At 45.6% G+C, this 21,587-nt stretch overlaps 1 protein-coding gene across 1 annotated transcript in view; it reads left to right on the top strand.

The window, feature by feature from the left end:
• Positions 1–21,587, top strand: part of TMEM94 (transmembrane protein 94) — a 36,435-nt gene that overhangs the window by 10,695 nt on the left and 4,153 nt on the right. Inside the window, exons 8-27 of the mRNA XM_008640587.2 lie at positions 237–323; positions 837–953; positions 4,675–4,731; positions 6,566–6,670; positions 7,283–7,447; positions 7,684–7,893; positions 8,061–8,376; positions 9,101–9,274; positions 12,517–12,619; positions 13,808–14,025; positions 15,231–15,412; positions 15,613–15,751; positions 16,376–16,491; positions 17,339–17,438; positions 18,847–18,955; positions 19,500–19,689; positions 20,217–20,294; positions 20,681–20,766; positions 21,223–21,359; positions 21,584–21,587. The exon at positions 21,584–21,587 is cut by the window's right edge and continues 120 nt beyond it. Coding sequence (XP_008638809.2) covers positions 237–323; positions 837–953; positions 4,675–4,731; positions 6,566–6,670; positions 7,283–7,447; positions 7,684–7,893; positions 8,061–8,376; positions 9,101–9,274; positions 12,517–12,619; positions 13,808–14,025; positions 15,231–15,412; positions 15,613–15,751; positions 16,376–16,491; positions 17,339–17,438; positions 18,847–18,955; positions 19,500–19,689; positions 20,217–20,294; positions 20,681–20,766; positions 21,223–21,359; positions 21,584–21,587 — 2,693 coding nt within the window. The remainder of the gene's footprint in view (positions 1–236; positions 324–836; positions 954–4,674; positions 4,732–6,565; positions 6,671–7,282; positions 7,448–7,683; positions 7,894–8,060; positions 8,377–9,100; positions 9,275–12,516; positions 12,620–13,807; positions 14,026–15,230; positions 15,413–15,612; positions 15,752–16,375; positions 16,492–17,338; positions 17,439–18,846; positions 18,956–19,499; positions 19,690–20,216; positions 20,295–20,680; positions 20,767–21,222; positions 21,360–21,583) is intronic.

Here is a 21,587-nt window from a genome sequence, read left to right as displayed (position 1 = left end):
TGCTGCCATCAACAGGAAGCTGTGGCCAGGCTCACTCATGCAGCTGACTCTGTGTGTACCTTGGGCAGTTCAGAGATGCTGAGCCACGTAGCCGTGAGAGTGGAGGGAGGAACTGCAGCAGCAGATCATAAATACATTTTTCATACTTTCCCAGGCCTGAGAATGTTACAAGGCACTGAAAACCCCTTCCATGCAAGTGCAGGTAGTCAGGTGACAGTGTCATCTCTGAATTGCAGGCTGGATTCCTGATAACCAACGCCGTGCGCTTCATTTTCCAAGCTCCTGGAATTGCTTCCTGGCAGTACACTCTTCTTCAGCTGCAGGTAAAGGAGAGCTCTGAGCTTCACTACACCTCCTCCCCAGAGCACCACCAAGATGGATTCCCTCCCTCAGTGACCTAATTCATCCTGTGACAGCATCCTATGGCAGCATCCTGGACCTGGAAGCATGCTGGGTCCAGGAGCATTCAGTGGAGGAGGACAGCAGAACTTCCCTGGCCATTCCTTATAGACTTCCCTTTAAGTGTTTTGCTCTCTCATTTGCCATGTATGTGATTATCTGTATCTATTTATCTATATCTATATATATGATATCCTTTGCCTTTAAACTCATTAGAGTTTTACACCAAATTCAGCAGGTTTTTTTTTTTGATTCCTGGCCTCCTTCAGTAAACCCCCCTAAGGTGTGCACTTTTTGGCACTGCTTCCAGTCCCTTTCCTTCCTGCCCTGGCCTTTTATCCTTATCCTTTCACTGTGGTGGAAAAGATGTCACGTGGGAGATTCTGCTTCTTGTTGTCTCTCTGTGCTTGTTGGTGATCACAGATTGTTTTTTTCAGGTGAATGGTGTCTTACCCATCCTTCCATTGCTCTTTCCTGTCTTGTGGATTCTTGCTACAGCCTTTGGAGAAGCCAGAGTCTTGGCCCAGATGAGCAAGGCCTCATCCACCTCACTGGTAGGTTTCTCCCACATTGCAGAGACAAGGGCAGGAGATGAAAAGGCTCTGTGAAGTGACCACACTGAATTTAGCAGATGTGTCTTCATAATTATAAAACCTTGTTATATCTTTGTCCCACCTGTTCCCTCTCCCTGGAGTACAACATTACTTCTTGAACAGATGCTTTAATTTTTTCAACCTCTCTACGGATATCCCAAGGTGATAGGAAGCTCTTGTGATTCCATAAAACTCTTCAAGACATGTGCTTTCTGTCAGATAAATATCATTTGTCACAGGGGTCAACAGGGAGATAAATGCCCTGTGGTGGCTATATCTGGGCAACGCGTAGCCACTGAGAAGGAATGTGATACATCATATCCTCTGCAGTGTTCTGTGGGCTGAACAGTCCTTTCCTAAGACTCTGGGGCTTTGTTTGCAGGCATGGCCTTTGAGTAGGTCAGGGAGTAAGAGCAGTTTCTGGTGGTTGTGCTGGTTTGGGGAGTGGAGTTTGGTGGTCTGATGGGGTGTGATCCTGAGTTGGATGCACTGTGAGGTGTCCCTTCTTCTGTCCTGGTGGCAGTGCTGATGAGATGCACTGAGCTATGTTTGTCTTCTGTGCTGATTTCTGTTACTTGGACAGAGTTTCTCCCTCCTCCTTGTCCTTCCTTGGCCTCTGTGGCCCTGGATCTGTGTTTTCTATTTTCCCTCTAGTTGTACATGACTAAGCTGCCTGTGTCCTGGGAGGAAGGACACATTACATCCCACAGTAGCATTTGCACCTTTAGAATCTCTTCTCAGTGTTTTCTCCACTTTGCCTTTCCTACCCATTCTCAGCATCACTTGGTTTGTACTTTTGAAGCCTCCTTCTTTCCCTTCATAGTTTGCTATTCAGCTGGGAAAAGCCAGAGCTCCTTGGCCTCCTTGCTTCATCATTCTCAACATTCCCATTTGCCCTGTCACTCATACTTGCACCTTCCTTTTGTTCTTTCCTCTCTTCTCATTTTTCTTGTCCAGGCAACCCTGTCTCTCCAGCCAGCTCTTTCTGTGGCATCTCAGACATGATCCTCCATCCTTGCTGCTGCAGAACAGCTGTTGTGATGTGCCTTGGTCACTCACCCCCTGACCAGGGCAGTCACTTGGCCTCTCTATTTCCCTCCTTCCTTCTCTCTTCTCTGTTCAAAATGTAGCAGGTAAGACCCTTTTCCTCTCCAATCACTTGGCCTACTTGGTGGCGACTTGGCCACTTCTCCACCTTCTTCCCCTTCCTATCATGTTCAAGCTGATGGATTCCCAATTTTTCAAGGCTGGAGGTGACCTTTGTGCCTGGTTGAAAGGACACAAACCAGTGCCCCCCTAAACAAGCCCCTGCCTCAAGCTGCATTACTACAGTTGGACTGCAGCAACATTCCTTTTAGAAAGGAATTTGCTGTCGGTTTGAAAACATGTACTGCCTTTCATAGGTTGTCTCAGTAACTATTTACCTTCACTGTTAAAAATGGGTATTCTGCATTAGTGGGAATTTTTGCTGTATCTGATTTCCAGCCTTTGGAACATTTACATCTTTTGTCTCCTAGATTTAAGAGCAAAGAGCACGTCAATCAAAATTCTGGTCTGTTGTGACTACTCACATTCCCTTTTACCATCTCTGGTTAACAGTTTAAGCACCTTGAGGCACTATAAACATATTTTCCAAACCTCTAATCTTTCTCTTGGTGTTCCTCTTAGCTTTCTCCACTGTTTCAGGATTGCTGTAGGGTTATGAATCTCAAAACCCACAAAATATTCCAGTAATAGCTGTGCTTTTGATAAATTTCAGAATAATTTGGACTTTCTGCTCTGTGTTCCCTTGTTTGTGCAACAAAGGATCCCATTAGATCTTTTAGCCACTGCTTTAAAAGGCCAGGCTTTATTCAGCTGATAGTCTGCAGTTACTGCTTTCTGAGAGTCCTTGTCCTGTAACTCCAGCCTTCATTTTTGCACCTAAATACACAGCCTTAGATTTGTGCCTGTTCAGATACATGTTTTTGCATATTGCCCAAGCAATCCATATTGTTCTGTGACAGTGGTCTTTTCTCTTTACATTGCACTCTGGCCCAAACTTTGTGTCGTTTACAGTCTCTATCAGTAATGCGTTGTTTTTAGTTGCTATTAACAAAATACCCAGATTTGTCCCTGCTTGAGCTAGTATCACATTATTGCAAATAATTTCTGTTTCTGTTCAATTTAGAGATAGTCTATTTCTAATATATCTTCTATGGGCCCAATTTCTTTGGTATTTTTGTTAGAAAACCACTCAAACATTTAGAATCAAGTCAAATTACCAAATGGTCTATGTCAAAAGCAGTACTTTTATCAGTCAAATCTGTAATTTTGTCAAAAAAGATATCACAATAATTTGAGGAGATTTGCTGCTCATATAGTTGTGGTGTTTGGCACTGGTTGTATTATTCCACTTCTTTTCTTTTAATTGAGTCTCATATTAGCCACTCTGTTATTCTGTCTGAAATCAAAGTCTGTCTGGGGTCCTGTGGTAATTTGGATGGTTCTCCTTCCCTTTTTGGGCATTGGCACCACTTCCATTTGAACTGGGACTTAATCCATAGTTCAAGCCTTGTGCAAAATCAGCAGTAACAGTCATTGTCCAGACCTGCTAATTTAAACATATTTACTTTCAGTAGCTGGTGTTGGAATGGAAAATATTTCATAGTTATCATATGGTATGATTTTATCACTGAATAAGGAATAGCAATATTTATTTAACATGTCTGCCTTGCCTGCAATGTCATTTGTAATTTCACCGTCTTTAACAAGCAGTGGTCTGGTTTTAATTACCTACTGGTATACTTTTCGTTATTTTTTATGTTAATTTTTACTTCTGTTTTCACTTTCACTCAAAACTGGTCTCTTACTTTTACTATGGGATTGTTGCTTTTTAAAATTGTAACAAAATATTCTTAACCAGTTCCTAATCATCCTTTGTAGTTCTCAGTTTAAATGATTTCTGACAGATTTCTCTTGCCTTTTTTTGGCTTTGTTAAACTGATCCTTTTTGAAGTGCCAGATATATGCATTATTATTTGGGCTATAGTTTTATTTACATATAAATGTAATTGCCATGTTCACTTATGGTTATGAATAGACTTAAATTTAAACTTTTTCAGAATTACACCTAGTGTGGAATGCCTTTGTGCTGGATGCAAAACTTATGAGTTAGTGAATTTCTCAGTGTAATTCCACAAGCACCGTTGTAGTGCCCTGCTGTAATTTCTTTTCATTTGCTATCCACATCCCATTTGTATCACCTCATTCCTCTGTGTCCATTGTGTTCCAGGCACCTGCTTTTCCAACCCCTCTTCCAGCTCCCTTTCTGTAACTGACCCATATAAGTTAAAGTCAGATCACTCAATCCTGGCTTTTTCTGACTAAAAATAGCCACACAGAAAGAGCCTCCTCTGGGTCTAATTGCTATTATTTTCTCTGTAGACATTTAGGTAATGACTGTGTGTTCCTCTGTGATGTACAGCACCAAGCACTTTGCCTGTGCTTCACAAGTAGATAAAGACAGAGTCCATTAAAGGCTTAATTGCTTTGTTGAGTTATCGGTCTGCCTTGGTACAGTGATTGCCACAGAGCAGGACTCCTGCTTTCTCCTCCCTGAAGGCACATCCTGAGGGAAGGATGTTCCTCCTGGCACATTTCTGAGCACAATTATAGTAACTGGTCTCTTCTCTTGCTGCAGCTTGCTAAGTTTTCAGAGGACACTCTCAGCAGCTACACAGAGATGGTATCTTCTCAGGTACTATTATTATGAATTGTTTTCCTCCATCTTCACTGCAGAACTTCATGATATCCTTTCCCTTCCTCTCTGATCTCCTGCTTGTTGCTAGACCCTTTTTACTTGTGTCAATTGTCCGTTGTCACTCATTTGTTGCTTTAATTTGCTGTGCATGCAGGTTGCATGTCCTTCCCCTCCACCTCCCCATGTAAATACTGCTCTGCTGACCAGAGATTGAGGTGACCTCGATACCGAGTCCAGTTGTGTTTTTATGAATATTGCAAATGGTTTGAAATCAATGTTTTCTGTCCTGAACACAGTACCTCTTTCAAGGCCTGTTCCAGAAGTAAAATAAACTTTTTATGATGTGTGTCTGAAAGAAGGGAAGTATTTTGCTTGCAGCAGAAAAACCTTGTTCAAGCCAAAACTAAAACCCAGAGGGAATGGTGGTCAGCACCGAGACCAAACTGCAGAGGGGACCATGGAATGTTCAGGCTTTTTAAAAAGTCTGATCCTGTTCCATGGGCTCCTTATCAGGCTTAAGCACATTACTGGTGCTTCCAAAGCTGGGGCAATTAAACATTCAGGAGCCCTTTTTCTGGGGAAGGAACTGCTCTGGCCACTCTATAAATTGCATCATCCAGATTAAACAGGTGGGTAGAGGAAAGATACTTCTCTGTCTAATCTGGCATCAAGATTCCCCTTTCCATAAGGAGGCAGATGCACTCCAGGAGTGATTAAAAATCCCTAGATTTTATAGGAGTCAGTTCCTGTTTCCTTGCTCCCAGTCGCTCAGAGGAATGCACATGGGTGCACACACACCTGTTTCCTTTGCTGAATGTTTTGTTGCCTTTCTTTGCCAGTTCATCGTTTAGCTGAGATGTTTTTCAGGTACTAAATAGGAGTGATTTCAGCTGACCTACCCTGTTGAGAAGATCTGTTTCTTTTCTTTTGTAACATTTTTGCTTAGGAGAACCTGGTTTAAATAAGAGCTTTTTTTTCTTGGTGATAGCTCCGGATTGTTTTGCATTTGAGCTTACTGCTGTACTAATCATTAGGATCCAGAGAACATGATTTGAGGAGCTTTGGGGGACGTGCTCTGCAGTGACAGTATTCCAGAGTAACAGCTAAAAAGTGGTAAAATAACACAGTAATTCAATCCTGGTTTTGCTGGCTTTAGGATTGCACAGAGGAAAACACGCAGCTCTGGTGCTTGGATTGATTGCTGCCATCCAGACTCCCTCTGAAACATGTTTGTGTGGAAAATGAAGGGTGCCAACTGGATATTTTAATTTTGCAAAATATCCCCTTCTTTCTGTTTCATTACAATACCTTTGTAATGATGGAGTAGTCAGGGCACCTTGGCTTTATTTCCAACATTGTCACTGCCTCAGTAACTAAGCTTGGGCAAGTCACCTCACCACAGGGACCCCATCCTTTACCTGATTTGCAACGTGGTGGTGGGAAACCAAAGGCCTCAAACTCCATAATCCGAGGGGTTTAATTACTTCAGGAAAAAAACACTAAGAGGTGACAACTGATTCACTCAAAATGAGCTCACTTCAGAATTTCTTTCTCTGTTTTTGGATAGACAGAGGTAGTTTCAGTGAATTCTCAGTTCAACAATCAGACTGACTGTTAGCAATCAGTGGAAAGGGGAAGAAATGCTTTTCCCTTGAGAACGCCAGCACTGTATCAGGTAACAGGTTCCCACAGAGGCTGATGTCTATCTTACAGTGTATCCCTGTGTTGAAAGTGGAAGCAGGTAATGTCATACTCCCTTTTTTCCTTCTCTCCCTTCATCTTCCAATGAATGGGTATCTAATTGGCTGATGTCCTCTGCTTCCCTCGTCAGGAAATGATACGCTGTATCTGGAGCCACTTCCTCTGTGTTCTAAAAGGCAAATCCCCAACTCTGAGCTTCACTTCCAGCTTGCTCCACAGTCTGGGATCTGTCACTGTGAGTATTGCTGGGTTGTCAGAAAGAGGAGCCCTGTGAGGATGCTTCATTTCCATCGTTCATGTCGTCCTTCCCTGAGCACAGACTGTTTGCAGTCAGTTCACTGTGTTGGAATTAGAAACCCTTCAGGCACCTGTCTTTGTAGAAGAGTTTATAACTGTCCTGTCATGTCCAAGCACATTTACAGGCTAAAACAATGGTTTGAGATACTCTGTGACATCTGACAGGATGTCTGTATTTTCCAGCTCTGGTTCTGGTCAAATTGCCCTCTTGATTCCTGTGCAAGAATCAGCTGGTTTGGGTCCTGGTACGGTAGTAGCTGGTGAAATAGGTTGAGTAGTTGCTTCCTTCCCTTGGTCTTCATGCCTAGTTTGTAATATGCTGAAGTAAAATTGGTGTTAAACAACCCATCAATCTTGTTAGAGCAAGGAATTCTTGGATTTTTTGGAGTGTTATTAGGTGCAGTTTTTTAAGAGAGAAAGTTGATGAAGGAGAGACTTGTCTATCCTCCCATGTGTTCAATGAAGTAATGATATTTACAACTAAGCATGAACATTGAGACATGTCTTCACTAAGATTTTGCTTTCTTGGGGGTGTTGTGGGATGTTCTAGGTGCTCTGCTGTGTAGACAAGCAGGGGATTCTTTCCTGGCCAAACCCCAGCCCAGAGACTGTTCTGTTCTTCAGTGGGAAGGTGGAACCACCTCATGACAGCCACGAAGATCTGACTGATGAGCTCTCCACACGGTCCTTCTGCCATCCTGAGATGGAAGATGAGGTGAGTGATCCATAATCCATAATGTAATGTGTTGGCTGCAATCATAGTTTGACTGACACACAATGTGATATTATAGAGGGGCCTTGTAGAGAAGTCCTGTGCCATAATTCTTTGCTTAAAAGATGAGGAAGCAGGAAGGATCCTTTTCTACAGGAGTCCTAAAGCAGCGGGTGAATCAGCAGTGCCTTGTGTTCAACCACTGAATCACCACCCTTCGCTCTGTTGGTCTCCCACAGCCCCATGAAAGAGATGCTTTGCTCTCTGGCCCCTTGGCAGACACAGTGCACATGGCCAATGAACAAGAGAGGAACAACTGGTCTGGTGATGCTCCAAAGGCTCCTGAAGCCTCTGCCCACCGGAAGCCAAACAGCAGAAGCAAACATCCCTCTGGATCTAACGTGAGCTTTAGCAAGGACACGGAGGGTGGAGAGGAGGAACATACTCAGGTAAGACATACTGGAGGGGCACACAAGTAGGCTTTTGTGAAGCTGTAACACCGACTCAAACACACAGAGTACCCCCTTTTGGGCAATTTAGCTGGGATCCCTGCAGGATTCTAGGCTCAAGCTGTATTCATTGTAACCAATTAGAATTTCTCTGCCTGTTGGACCAGGTTGTTGGGGACAGTGAGGTGTTGGCTTGTGAGGCTGAAGACTTTGTGTGTGACTACCACCTGGAGATGCTCAGCCTGTCCCAAGACCAGCAGAACCCCTCCTGCATCCAGTTTGATGACTCCAACTGGCACATGCACCTGAATTCCCTCAAGCCTCTGGGCCTGAACGTGCTGCTCAACCTGTGCAACGCCGGCGTGACCGAGCGGCTGTGCCGCTTCTCCGACCACCTCTGCAACATCGCCCTGCAGGAGACTCACAATGCTGTGCTGCCTGTCCACGTGCCCTGGGGCCTCTGTGAGCTTGCCAGGCTGATAGGTGAGGAGGAACTGGATGAGCAGACACAGAGAAATCAGAGCTGTCAATAGACACTTAATCCTTAGAGAGCACAAGAATATTTCCCCAGTCCTGTTTGCTGAGGAGGTGGAAATTCAGAGCTGACTCTGTTGTTGTTTGGTTGCCAAAAGAGTTTATTAAAGAGATGGCTTTTGGCAAGTTCTGACGTTGTCAGCGCTATCCAAGGAACAAATGTCATCAAGCACAGTGCCAGCCAGCCCTGGCTCGGCTTCTTATTCTTCTGGTGTGAGTCTGCCAGTCTCATCAGGAGACAAAAATACCTGCTAATGAACAGATACCTGTCCTGTCTTTACAGTAGGGCTTTACAAGGAGTTTGGGGATAAATGGTGTACCTCAGCTATAGATGGGAAAATGGAGTCATAGGGGATGTAAGAGGTTAGAGGTAACACTAGGATTAAAACCTGGGAACTTGAACTCATTTCTGTGCCTGTCCTGCAATGTCACAGTTACTCTCTTCAGTGAACAAGAGCATGGACACTGTAATTACTAATCTAGTCCTTTTGAGTGTTTTTCATCCTAGATCTTGAGCCATATTTACGTGATGCACAATGAGCACAGCTCACCTGCCAGTTGCTGGGGAGGTGTCAGAATGAGCACAAAGTGGGTGGCACAGAAGCAGGAGAAGGGTCTTTTCTTTTGCATTGATTAGAGCCTAATTTTCCTCCTTCTTGTGTTCATGTTTCAGGTTTCACACCAGGTGCTAAAGATCTTTTCAAGCAGGAGAACTATTTGGCTTTGTACCGCTTGCCAAGTGATGAGATGGTTAAGGAAACCATCCTGGGGAAGCTTTCATCCATCACCAAGAGGAGACCACCCCTGAGCCACATGATTAACCTGTTTGTGAAGGACACCACTACCAGTAAGGCTGCCTCTTTCTTTGGGTACCCACTTGGCACAGGGGAGGCTTTTCCTTAGATAGCCCAGAAAATGTCATGCTGGAAGAGCCTGGAGTCCCTGTGGGTGATGGCCCTGCTCTGCCCATGGCCAGTGCAGATATGATTAGCAAACCTCAGTGAATCATCTGTGGTATACTGAGAGGGAGAATTCTTCCCAGCCTTGACTCACTCCAGAAACATAAATAATTAAAAAAATTATCTTAGATAGCACATAGTAGACCTGTTTTCTGGGACCAAATGGCAGTGCAGAGCATGGTATGGGTTTATTGAGCTTTTAATAGACTTTATGATGGTAGTGCAACTAATACTGCACAGGGTTGAATATCACTCTGGGTTTTAGTTAATAATGCTCATGGTTCTGATAAATCATAAACTATTATCTTTGTGAGTTGTCTGCACATTACATTGCACACTCCTATATTGCATAATAATAAGAAATCACAAAACTCCCATGCAAACTCACAGTCACCATAAATACAACACCTGAAGCCATGCAGACTTCTCTACTCTTTCTACTCCTTCCTACTCCCGTAGGAATGGGCTAGGATGGAAACGATGTACAGCTGGTTGAGGTCTTAAAGCACCTCAGAAAGGTTTAACAGCTTGCTTGTCAGAGCTCTTAGTCTCTTTGTAATTCCTTAAATTGTCTGAACTTGGCTCTCTGGAGTTGACATATGTTCAATATTGAATCTGAAATAGATCATTGTGCTGGCCAGAGTTTTACCAGGTTAACTGTCTTCTCTCACCCACTTCTTAAATTTTTATGTTTCTCTGGGAAGGAGCTTTTTCATTTGTTCTGATTGCTGCTATTTTGCCTTCATAAGCAGGAATTATTTTGATGCTGAGATTTTTAGTGTAGAGGAAAAACCTTTAATGTTGCCTCATTTCAACTCCTTATCCTCACTTTTAAACAGTTCAGGTTAGAGCCTGGAGCTCAGACGGATATGTGTGACCTGGATTATGCTGTCTAGAGTAAATTCTAAGAGGAGTTTTGCCAGTTGGGTTTAGTTAACTGTTGCAACACCTCTCACAAGGGGTCTTATCCCTTGAAACTTCCTAAAATGTTGCCATTTTAGAATCAGAAATACTGGATTGTGCAGGTAACATTGGGTGAAGTCAAACGGCTCTGTTTATGCAGAAGTCAGACCAGATGAACGTAACTTACCTCTCTCCACACATTATTTGTGACTAAATCTTTGAATCCTCCCACTCCCATGACACGCTGCAGTCAAAGGGAGATACATAATAAATTCTACAGCTGTAGCAGAAATAGGAGGCAGCTTATCTGTATGTTCCCTTACTATTCCATTGAAATATGTGTCCCACCATCTGGCAGTGTTCATCCCAGATCCATAGTAACCACATGGAAATGAGGGGCTCACCGGCATCTTCCACGAATTAGAACGGCTCGATACCATCTCTGTCTTCCTTTGCTGGAGCTGCACTGCTCCCTTCCTTTTGCTCTGTCTCACTGGCACAGCTGGAGCAGTTTGGTTCTTCCCAACGAGTCCCAGCAGCCATCAATGCCTGGTTATACTCCCTGCCCTGTTGATTATTTTTTACCCCTTTTGCCAGAGAAATTCTGGCCTGAGAGTTCATGATTTGGGAAGGGAAAGGGCTGAGCTCATTTTACTGGCAAAGACAGCTCAGTGAACTCCTTGCAGTTTGTAATGTCTGCAGCCACTGCCACTTTCCCCTTAGCAGGGCTGTGGTGTGAGATTCTGGTGGGAATGAATGGGAAATGGGTTGCAGTTGCTGTCAGGCACGAATGTCAGTACATCTGTGCATGTGGTCATTGCAAGCTCTTGCTCTGTGTCCAGGACATAGGTTTTACATGGATAAACATCCCTTGTTCCTTCTTTCCTAGCAAGGACTATCTGACCTTAGGAGCAAGGTGGGAAGGATTAGGTGTTTATACAATAAAATTAACCAGAGCTCTGCACAATTGCTCCTTTGTGTCCCTGAGACAGGCTCCTTCTTTCACACACAGCTCTTATTCCTCTTGGAGGTTTGTTATGCTGATAAACTTGGCTTGTGATGACTATTTATAGCAAAAGCAGAGAGCTGCTATGTTTTGGAAAATCCTCCAGTGTTCCTGAAGGTCCCTGCCTGGTTTGTGTTGAGGGGATATTCTTGGCTCTGGATCTCACCAGCCAGTGTGAGCATTAGCAGTCAGCAACAATGCCTGCAAAGAAGCCTTTGGGCTCATTTTTCTTGGCAGTAGTTTTTTTTTTTTGGGTGTTTTTTTTCATTAGCTCAGCTTTGAAGCTGTTGGGGGCAAAGTCACAGAGCAGCTGGATGAGGGAAGGGAGACTCTACGTGCAGGAAATGTTAATGGGTCAATACAAATGAGAAGGAGCAGGAGGTGTGGAGGGGAGGCAGCCCCACATCCCTGAACTTGTGTCCTGTGCCTGGGACCTGCATCAGTGATGTCACACGCCTCTGAGACAAACCTTTTAACACCTCTGTCTACAAGAGGGAATAAGAGATTTTGAGTCTGTATTAAAAACTGAAAGAGGGGGAGAAAGAAAAACAGGACGAGCTGTGGTGTCCATTGATTTTCAGTTCCTCCCTAAAGACATGAGTTACTTTTGTAGAGTCTGTTATGTTGAACTTTTGACCCATCCTGATTTAACACATTTTCAGGGTGAAAATGTGAAACAGGCTGTTATGTGGCAGGTCACACTGTCAAATTATCTTCTGCTACTTGAATGAAAAGTATTCAAGAATAGCTCTTACCCTTCGGTTCCACGTCTGGCCTAAAACTGAATGTACTTTGCAGCGTAGGCAGACTTTGATCCCCGGCTCATCACTGGTATTTGTACTTTCATGACAAGAGGCACAAAGGAATTTCTCTTCTTCTGCTCTGTGGGATGCAGGAGCAAGATATTATCCCACCTTTATAGGAGCAGGATTGATACACAGGGTAAGGGGAGAATAGGAAGGGACTACATGGCTCGCATTTTATCACAGCCTTGTTTGAATCCACAGTTAGACAATGGGCAGCTGCAGGTGCATCATCAATCCTGAATACTTTCTTGGTGGAGACTGAAGACTTTCAGCAGAGGAAAAGGGGATATCTGGAATGCATCAAAGCATTTTGTGGGAACACTCATGTTTTAACAAATAAGGGAGCAGTTGGTGTGATATCCCCTTCCTGGGAGCTGTATGTGTGATGCTGACTCATTGTTCTCCTACACTTCAGGCACTGAGCAGATGTTTTCTCATGGGACAGCTGACATCATCCTTGAGGCCTGCACTGACTTTTGGGATGGTACCGATATCTACCCCCTCTCTGGCTCTGACAGGTGGGCAGCTTTCTCATTTGGGGCATTCAGGAGCTGCAGATGAAATGCAGAGGGAACCTGGTCACTCTGTTAAAATTCTTTTTGTGATGCTTGTTAAGCTTTTTAAGAGCTTCAAGTAGGTTATGAACAGGAGCCATCTCTGCTTGTAATTAATTGTTATCATAGCAATGTAAGAGATTAGACAGCAACAAGCACTCAGTTGGACTGTAAGAGCAAGCCACTTCATACTGTATCTGTTGGGATATTGTCCTCTTGTAAGTGGATTCTGACTGTACTGTGTAGTAGGACTGAATTATAATCAGGTCATGCTGGTGGCAGAGAATTTTTGTTGTTTTCCAAGAAAAATGTGTTGTCTTACATGAAATGGAAAATGATCAATTGTGCCTGAACCAGTCCACACACTGCATCACACCCTTGGAGTCCTGCTTCAATATCTGACAGTGTGTGCTGTATTTTCATCTACAGGCTGAATTGCTGTTCCTGTTGGCACAGCAGACCAGTAATGTTTGGTTTCACTGACTTTTCACATTGTTCTTCTAAATCTGCTTATCCTCAGGTGTGAAAAAACTCCCACTGATCTTTTTTGGAATACTGATCATGTTACAAGCAAATGAAACATCTGATATAAAGTCTAATTTGTTACCTTTGTGAATTCAACTTAGAGAAGGAACCTTACCTTATTTCAGTGACTCAGTATTGACTAAATACAGCTCCTGGGACCCAGACTCAGAAGGGGGATAGGAGAAAAATCTGCTACTGCAGCTATCTCTGCCATAGATCCTGTTGTCAGAGTTGTCAGTTCCCTCCTTGGTGTTTATCTCCCTACATATACATTATGTCTGATGAATTAAGCTGCTTCTGTCATGCAGTGAACTTCCTTGGAGTCATCTGGCAGCCTTATAGAGCATATTATATTAATAAGTGTATTCAAAGAGCTCCATGTTCATACCCATCAATCTGATGAGCAAACAGAAATATTCACCACTGCCCCTGTTGGAATATGTGTTCTTGTTGCCCTGCAGTGCCTGCAGCTTGGAGAATGCAGAAACAGCAGGGAAAGGCTTCTTCAGACTTCCTATCCACTCTTTGAGGAAGACATTTTTCCAGATACATGGAACTACAGCATACATTGTCAGAAACACGGCACATTTTTGCTAACTTTGCCTGTTTTTTCTCTCTTCCACATAGGAAGAAGGTGCTGGATTTCTACCAGCGGGCCTGTCTGTCGGGATACTGCTCTGCCTTTGCATACAAGCCAATGCACTGTGCCTTGTCCTCCCAGCTCAATGGCAAGTGCATAGAGCTGGTGCAGGTGCCGGGGCAGAGCGCGATCTTCACGTGCTGTGACCTCCCCGGGACCACTCCCATCAAACAGAGCAGCCGGAGGAACAGCTGGAGCTCGGATGGTATGTGTGTCTTCAGTCCTGGCTGTAACCAGATCTGCTGCTGGCCCAGGGGCTGGATCAGATCAGTCTAGAGCTGTAAGAACGTTGTTATTCAGAGTAGCAGATGGAAATTTGGAAGGAAGGGTTTCTGAAGTAGATGCGTTTTCAGAGGAAATAATGGTGTGGCAGCTGGTAGGGGTATTTCTAGTTAAGTTATTGAAGCTTGCAGAGAAATTCTCCTTGTGGGAAGTCTGTTTCTAAAGTGGGCTACTGAGAGTCAAGACTTCTGGGTGTTTCAGTACTTGATTTACTATTTGTCTGATTTTATGGAAATCACATGTGATGGGCTTTTCAAAGGAATGAAATTTGTGGTGCTATGCCACTATTATCCCTTGGTGGATTTTATTGCTGTAGTGAAGGAACTGTTTCCACTAGTGTGCTGTACATGTCCTTCAGAACAGCAGTGGAAACTGAGAAAGAAGCACGTACCATTACATAAATCCAGGAGGCTCTTTGGAAAACCAGTCTTAACCTCTTTCTGTCTTGGTCTCCCATCCTGTAAAATGTGACTAGCGGGGTTTCCAGCAGCTGGGGACAGTTGTGACTGTTTTCAGAACACTTTTGAGTCCCACCTGTGGCAAGCCTTGCAACTGTGTGAAGTGTTTTATTATTTTGTCCTTCATGCTGCATCCAGCCCCCATTCACCACAGGCTGATGTGGTGATGGTGAAGGAACCCTGTGAAAGAGCCTTTGGAGGCTCTTTGGAAGTGTCTGCAGGGAACATGATTCAATTCCTTTGCATCAGCCCCTCGTGCTCTGATGCCACTGTGCCTCAGCTAGACTCACCATGTTGTTTAGGCACAGTAGGATGTGTTTAAAATGCACATGTGAACATTATGCAGCACACATCCTTGACCTTTCTACCCAAATTCCTTGTGACTGATCCCTGCCTTTTATCTTTTTCCTTTCCACGCTTGCTGTTTCCCACTTGTGTTCTTGGTCTTGTGTGTGGGGATGTTCTGAAACCGCTGCTGTGACTGGGTATGCTGGGACAAATGGATGTCTCTTCATCTTTCCTCCTGTGTTTGTGTTCCTGCATGTTTCTGTGTGTGGATACCATGTCCTTGGGTGTCACCTTGGTGGCCTCCCTACCTCGTGTCCTTTGTCTGATGCACACGTGGCCCCTCTTGTGTCAATGTGATTGCGTGTTGTTTGCATGCCTGAAGAAGGGATTGGGGAAGTGATGGAGAAGGAAGACTGTATCCAGGCTCTGAGTGGACAGATCTTCATGGGAATGGTCTCATCTCAGTATCAGGCCCGCCTTGACATTGTCCGCCTCATTGATGGATTGGTCAATGCCTGCATTCGTTTTGTCTACTTCTCCCTGGAAGATGAGCTCAAAAGCAAGGTAAGCTGTCTTTGCTGAACCCCCTGACCTTGCATGGCCCCTCGTTGTCTGACTGGAGAATTTAGCTCCAGTGCAATCTAAGGTTAATCTGATTCAGCCCACTAATGAGTCCAGAAGGTACCTGTGCTCCAGTATGGCATCAGTCTGCAGTGCTCTGGCCTGGGCAGCCACCCTAAAACCCTTTGTCTGTTCACCCACAGGTGTTTGCTGAGAAAATGGGTCTGGAGACTGGCTGGAATTGCCACATATCCTTAACACCCAATGGTGATGTGCCTGGCTCAGAGATCCCCCCCTCCAGCCCCAGCCATGCTGGCTCTCTGCATGATGACCTCCACCAGGGTGAGAACTGTGCCTTGGCCACTCTGAATGCCATGTGTTTCCTGGGTGGTTCTTTTAAACCCATTCATAGGTTGCCGTGTCCACACCTGACACCTGATCCATCAGAGCTTTGAGCACAAAACTGGATGGGCCTCAGGTGCATGTGTGTGTAAGCAACAGCACTTGACATTTATAGCCTTTTCAGCCAGCCAGTACCAAGTTTTTGGAAACAGACATCCTTCTGTGCACCAGCTGCCATGAATTTAGGTCCTCAAGAGTGCTTCTGGTTCTTGCTGGGACCCTGGTCAATCCAGTGAAGGTCCCTTGCCTGTGCATTACTCTTTTTTTTCTTACTTCAGCTGGGATTTCTTTATTCTCTTCCCCTAGAAGGACAGCAGAACAGATAAAGTATCATGTCTCAAAAGAGCAGAGACTAGGCTCCCATATCTACCTCTGAACAGATTAGTCATCTAAAAATACTGCATTTTAGATGACTGAGTGGGAGATCTGAGTGTTGCTAACCCAGAAAATCAGGCCTCACGTTTCCTGGCTTCTGCAGCGCCACGTGCATGTCCCACGTGGGTGGCACAGGGGTGGCAGAGGCAGGTTTGTGATTATTGTTTATGCTGCTTCTCTCTGCTCCAGTTTCTCGAGATGATGTGGAGGGGCTTCTTCTGATGGAAGAGGAAGGGCACTCGGATCTCATCAGCTTTCAGCCAACAGACAGTGATATCCCCAGCTTCCTGGAGGACTGCAACAGGGTGAGGGCCCCTTTCCCTGTACACCTTGTACTGTTGTCATGGTCAGGAGTGTCACCTCATTAATCCCAGAGGGAATTCCTCTTCGAAGCAGATTCACTGGTTTGTGTTGGGTCTCCTGATTTCCCTCACTCTCTTCCAGCTTGGTTATTTAGAGCCTGGGAAATCTGGGGTTCTCTTAGTTAGTTTCTTTTGCTGAAGAGCTCTTTGCTTTGGAGAACTGGAGGCTACTACACGTGGGGTAACCTTGAGAGCTGCACCTCAGTTCCTCTGGGTCCCATGGGCTGGGCAGGGTGTGGGAACATCCCCACTTTCCATGCAGACAGAAGAAACATTGTCCTCCAGCTGTGACCCACAGACTGGTGCTTCCCAGTGGTGAGAGTGTGAGACCTGTGTTCCTGCTTTATAAAGACCTCACACATGCTCAGCAGAGATTACAGGAATATCAGAGATACAGATTAAAAAAAAATCTATTAGGCCTGGTTTTAGAAGGCAAGAACCCTTCTTGCATTGCTGCAGGTTGATGTGGCTGCAATTGAAATAGATCCAGTTGCTGGGAGACAGCAGATGTGTCTGACTAGACTCTCCACACAGGCAAGAAGTCCTTAGAAATCCTTGAGCACAGGTTTGTCTCACTGACCTTACAAACCCTGAGGGCAAGCACAGGCAGCTTGGCAGGTCAATGTAGAACTTTATCAGAAAACTTTTGACAATGGCTCAGGAAAGCCAGTTCTGTCTGCAGGAACATGTATTTGCATAATTCTAGGAATCATCATTCTCATTTCAGCAGTTCCCTCTGAAATGCCTCTCCCTCACACTCCCTGCCTTATCTGTCCTTTCTCTTTTTCAGGCCAAACTTCCCCGGGGAATCCACCAGGTGAGACCTCACCTGCAGAACATTGACAATGTGCCTTTGCTGGTGCCCCTGTTCACAGACTGCACCCCAGAGAGTAAGTGGCCTTTCCTGCTCCTGTCCATTAATTCCTTCCCCAGCTCCTTGGTCTGGCTCATCCAAGAGTAGACATGGGTGAAGGGAAGGGGATACATTCCAGAAATCTAGGTCATATTGATATTAATTACCCTCTGTTGCTACCTGTGGGGAACCAGGTGTTAACTTAATTTTAGTGCAGCTGTTGCCCAGCTACTGAATTGGGCTGAGAACCACTCCTTTCAATTTGCATTCGTAAGAGACACAAAAGTAAACATCCAAAATGCTACTGCCCTTCATTAAATAAGTGTTATCAGTGTACCAGGAGACTTTGATCTCTGCTCACAACTGTTATATAACTCAGAAATCACTTCCCAGAAGAATTTTCCCTTGGCAGTTGCTGTTAACACCTTCTGCTGCTTTGCAGGTTTTGATTGCAAAAAACAGAAAGGACAAAATTTCTCCCTCTCTCTCTCTCTCTCTGAGGTATTATTTTATCTAAGAAAGGGGCTGAGTGCTCAGCAGGCTAATACCTGCCAAGTCTCCAGTAAAAGTGTGAAGCATCATTATGATTTGGCATTTTAGTACCTCTGGTCACAGTTTGCAGCATCTCAATCACGGTCCAGTCTGCCTTCACACTTAGTGCCCAAATTTCCTCGCTCTCTCTTTGACAGAAGTGGCAGCTCCCCACCTGACCCAACCCATCACTGTGCTGCAGGTCTCTGTGCACCAGGAATCTAGGGAAAGTGTTTACAAGGGAATCTGCAGAGGAGAGGCTTGGGGGTTTTTGTCTGGAGCATTCTAGAAAATCCATGTACACACAGAGAGAGCACTGTGCATAGAGCTACAGAACTAAAATCAGATCAAACAGCAGCTTTGACTTAGAGGCCCCAGGGATGTTGATAAACATATTGATAAAGGGTAGAGGTGGTGGTGGGTGGGAGAGCAGGAACAGTGGCTGAGTGTGGCACTGCTTTTGGAGTGGTTTGTTACTCTACTCCTTTACACTTGCAGCAACACTAGTGATGTGCTGCTGAGCAGAGTTTGAAACACTATTTATTTTCAGTTTGAATGCTTCAGGTTTATTTCATTTCTGCTGTTTTCTAACAAGACCCTTTGATGCTGAAACTGTTTCATGCACCCAGGTTATACCTACAGCTCTGGTCTGAAAAATGCAAATCTCTGGGTCACAGTTCTCTGAACCACAGCTCAGTTCCTGCAGTGGCAGGTATACAGAGCACCTGGCCTGCAGTTCATTAACTGTCTAATTGTATGCTTTTGCTGTGGATCTCCCTGTACATGACTGGCAAGTATCAGTTGGGGCAGTTTTAAAAGATCTGTTAGTTATCCAGATTGGAAAGGGTGTGGAACACTGCATTTTTGGGTGCATAATGACATAACACACTATTGCTCCTTCTGTCCCTCTGCAGCCATGTGTGAGATGATCAAGATCATGCAGGAGTACGGGGAGGTGACCTGCTGCCTGGGAAGCTCTGCCAACCTTCGGAACAGTTGCCTCTTCCTGCAAAGTGATATCAGGTGGGGCAGGGTCTATTCATCCTCCAACTGCCTTTGCCTTGATCTTAGCAAGTACCCAGCCATGGGTCACACCACATCTGTGCATTGTGCAGGGAGATGCTCACAATTGCTCTGCCCATTTTTAGCTGCTTTTGTCTTCATAATGGAGATTTGGGGGTATTGGATGGGATGACTGCTTAGGGCCCTTGACACACAGAGGTATTTCCATGTCTGAAAGGAAGGTAACTCTCTTGCATGCTGGACTGTTGTGCCCCAAGTGGATTACAGATGCTTCCCATTGGGTGAAAGAGTGGAAACACCCCTCTCAATCAGCCAGTATGTTGACCTTGTGCCACAAACCCAAATATGTTCGTTATTTCTCTGTGGATAACTGAAAGTCTAGGGAGATTGATCCTAAATTCATGTCATAGCTCAGGCTTCTCTGCCTGAGCAAGGTGTACAGAGCATGGCACAGCACAGTGTGACCTTCCAAGCTGGACTGCAGTGAGACAGTTTCTCCTCTGGGATGAGGCCTTTCACCAACACCCCTGTGTTGTCCTTGCAGCATAGCCCTGGACCCTCTCTACCCATCCCGCTGCTCCTGGGAGACGTTTGGCTACGCCACCAGCACCACCCTGACCAATGGCTCAGAGGAGCTCACCCCGCTGCAGCTCTCAGGGCAGCTCAACAGCCTGCCCTGCTCCATGTCCTTCCGCCAGGAGGAGAGCACCAGCATCATCAGGCTCATAGAGCAGGTGAGCCAAGCAAGCCCCTCTCCCCTCTGCAAGGAGCACAGCCAGGAGCTCCCGCAAGCATTCTGCTTGAGGTGCCCACAGTGCTGCTAGCAGGAGCTTTGCTTGTGTCTCCTGGCCTTTGTTCAGGAAGAACAACAGTGAAAGTCTTCCTGCCTGACCCTCCTAGTCCAAGGTGTAGTGGATGGTTTGGGAATAGTGCCTTGTGGCAACAGAACATGAATATTGTTCATCTGGATGAAGTATAATCTTGCAGAGATCCCTAGCCAGACAACAATGCAGTGTTAGGGAGAAGTGTAACCCCAGAAAAGCCAAGAGTTTAAACAAACTTACCCCTTGGCTAAATTCTACCTTTCCTTCAGAACCTCTCCATGTAGGCAAGAGATCTTCCCTTTTTGCTTTCAATGTGTCCAGATCTTCTCCCCTCCCACTTCCCCTGCAGGCCACATGTTCTGCCCCTGCCTGCCAATAACTGCTCTTGGCTGGCAGCTGCTCCCAGCAGGGCTCTGAGGGCTTGTGCTTCCTTCCAGGCCAGGCATGCAACGTATGGGATCCGCAAGTGTTTCCTCTTCCTGCTGCAGTGCCAGCTGACCTTGGTTGTCATTCAGGTGAGTCCTGGCCTGGCTGGGGACAGTGTTTAACTCAGAGCACAGGAGGGCTCACGTGGATTTGGTTGGCTGCAGTGGGGCAGCCTCGAGAGAGGAACGTGGCCTTCAGTCAGGTTTACACAGCGCATTTGGGGAAGTTACAGATGGATGTGATCTCAGCCTGCACTGCCTCTGCTCCCTGACCCTCCTACATTTGCTTTCAAACACTTTTTCCCTGGAGACAAGCATCCCCTGCAGCTCCTGCCATGGGAACATATGGAGGGGCTGTGCAGTGGCAGTCCAGTTACCAGCTCATCCCAGTGTTTTGGGGGAAGACAGCAGCATTTTGGGTAACAAGTGTGTCCTAGCACTGCTCATGCTCTTCACTCTGGGTTGTTTCTGTCCAGTTCCTCTCCTGCCTGGTGCAGCTGCCACCCATCCTCAGTACCACAGACATCGTGTGGCTCTCCTGTTTCTGCTACCCACTGCTCAGGTGAGTCTGTCAGGGTGGAATCTCCCCCCACCCTGCACAGGATGCACAGACCAGTCTCTCAGCCTCACTGTGTCCATGCTAAAAGAAAGCTGACCACCCACAGCATGCTAAGAAGGCTGCAAGGATTATTCCAAGCACCTGCTTTGACAAGGTGCTTGGAAACAGTGACAGGAGCTGCTGTGTTAACCCTTGCCTTGTGTGATGGAGAGTCTGGGGTGTCAGGTGGAGGTCAGGGTACCACAGGTGGTTTTGTCTCCCTCATATATTTGGAGGTCACTTCTCTCTCTGTCTGCACCTGCCATGAATAACACTTTTTACAACATATGTAAAGATTAAGTGCCAATGCTTCAAGCAGTCGGAGTAGGTTATTTGGGTTCAAATGTTAGACACAGATAAAAGCACAATATCTCTGGTGCCTGAACACGTTACTGAGACACTTAACTTGCCTTTCTCCAGTATCTCGCTCCTGGGCAAGCCTCCCCACAGCTCCATCATGACCATGGCAACAGGAAAAAACTTGACTTCCATCCCCAAGAAGGTAGGTGGCCCCTCAGATTTAAATTGTCCACGCATTTTTCTCTTCTGTTTTGTCCCAGTGTCTATGCATAGCTGAGGCCCTGTGCCTTCCTGGCTCTCTCAGTAAATTGATCCATGGCATGAGCCAGGAAGGGAATTCCCTGTTCCAGCATGCCCAGAGGGCAGATCCTCAGTGCAGCATCTCATCTGTACTACAGCTTGTCTTTTGCAGCCACTGATTCTCTGATGGTTCACGGGGAGGAGGTTGTACCAGTGACATGCCTATGTCATCCTCCTTCCTTTCC

Source organism: Corvus brachyrhynchos, unplaced genomic scaffold, assembly GCF_000691975.1.
Source record: "Corvus brachyrhynchos isolate BGI_N302 unplaced genomic scaffold, ASM69197v1 scaffold148, whole genome shotgun sequence".
Taxonomy (NCBI): domain Eukaryota; kingdom Metazoa; phylum Chordata; class Aves; order Passeriformes; family Corvidae; genus Corvus; species Corvus brachyrhynchos.
The sequence above is the reverse complement of the archived record's forward strand: the minus strand, read 5'-3'. Positions and strand labels throughout refer to the sequence as shown.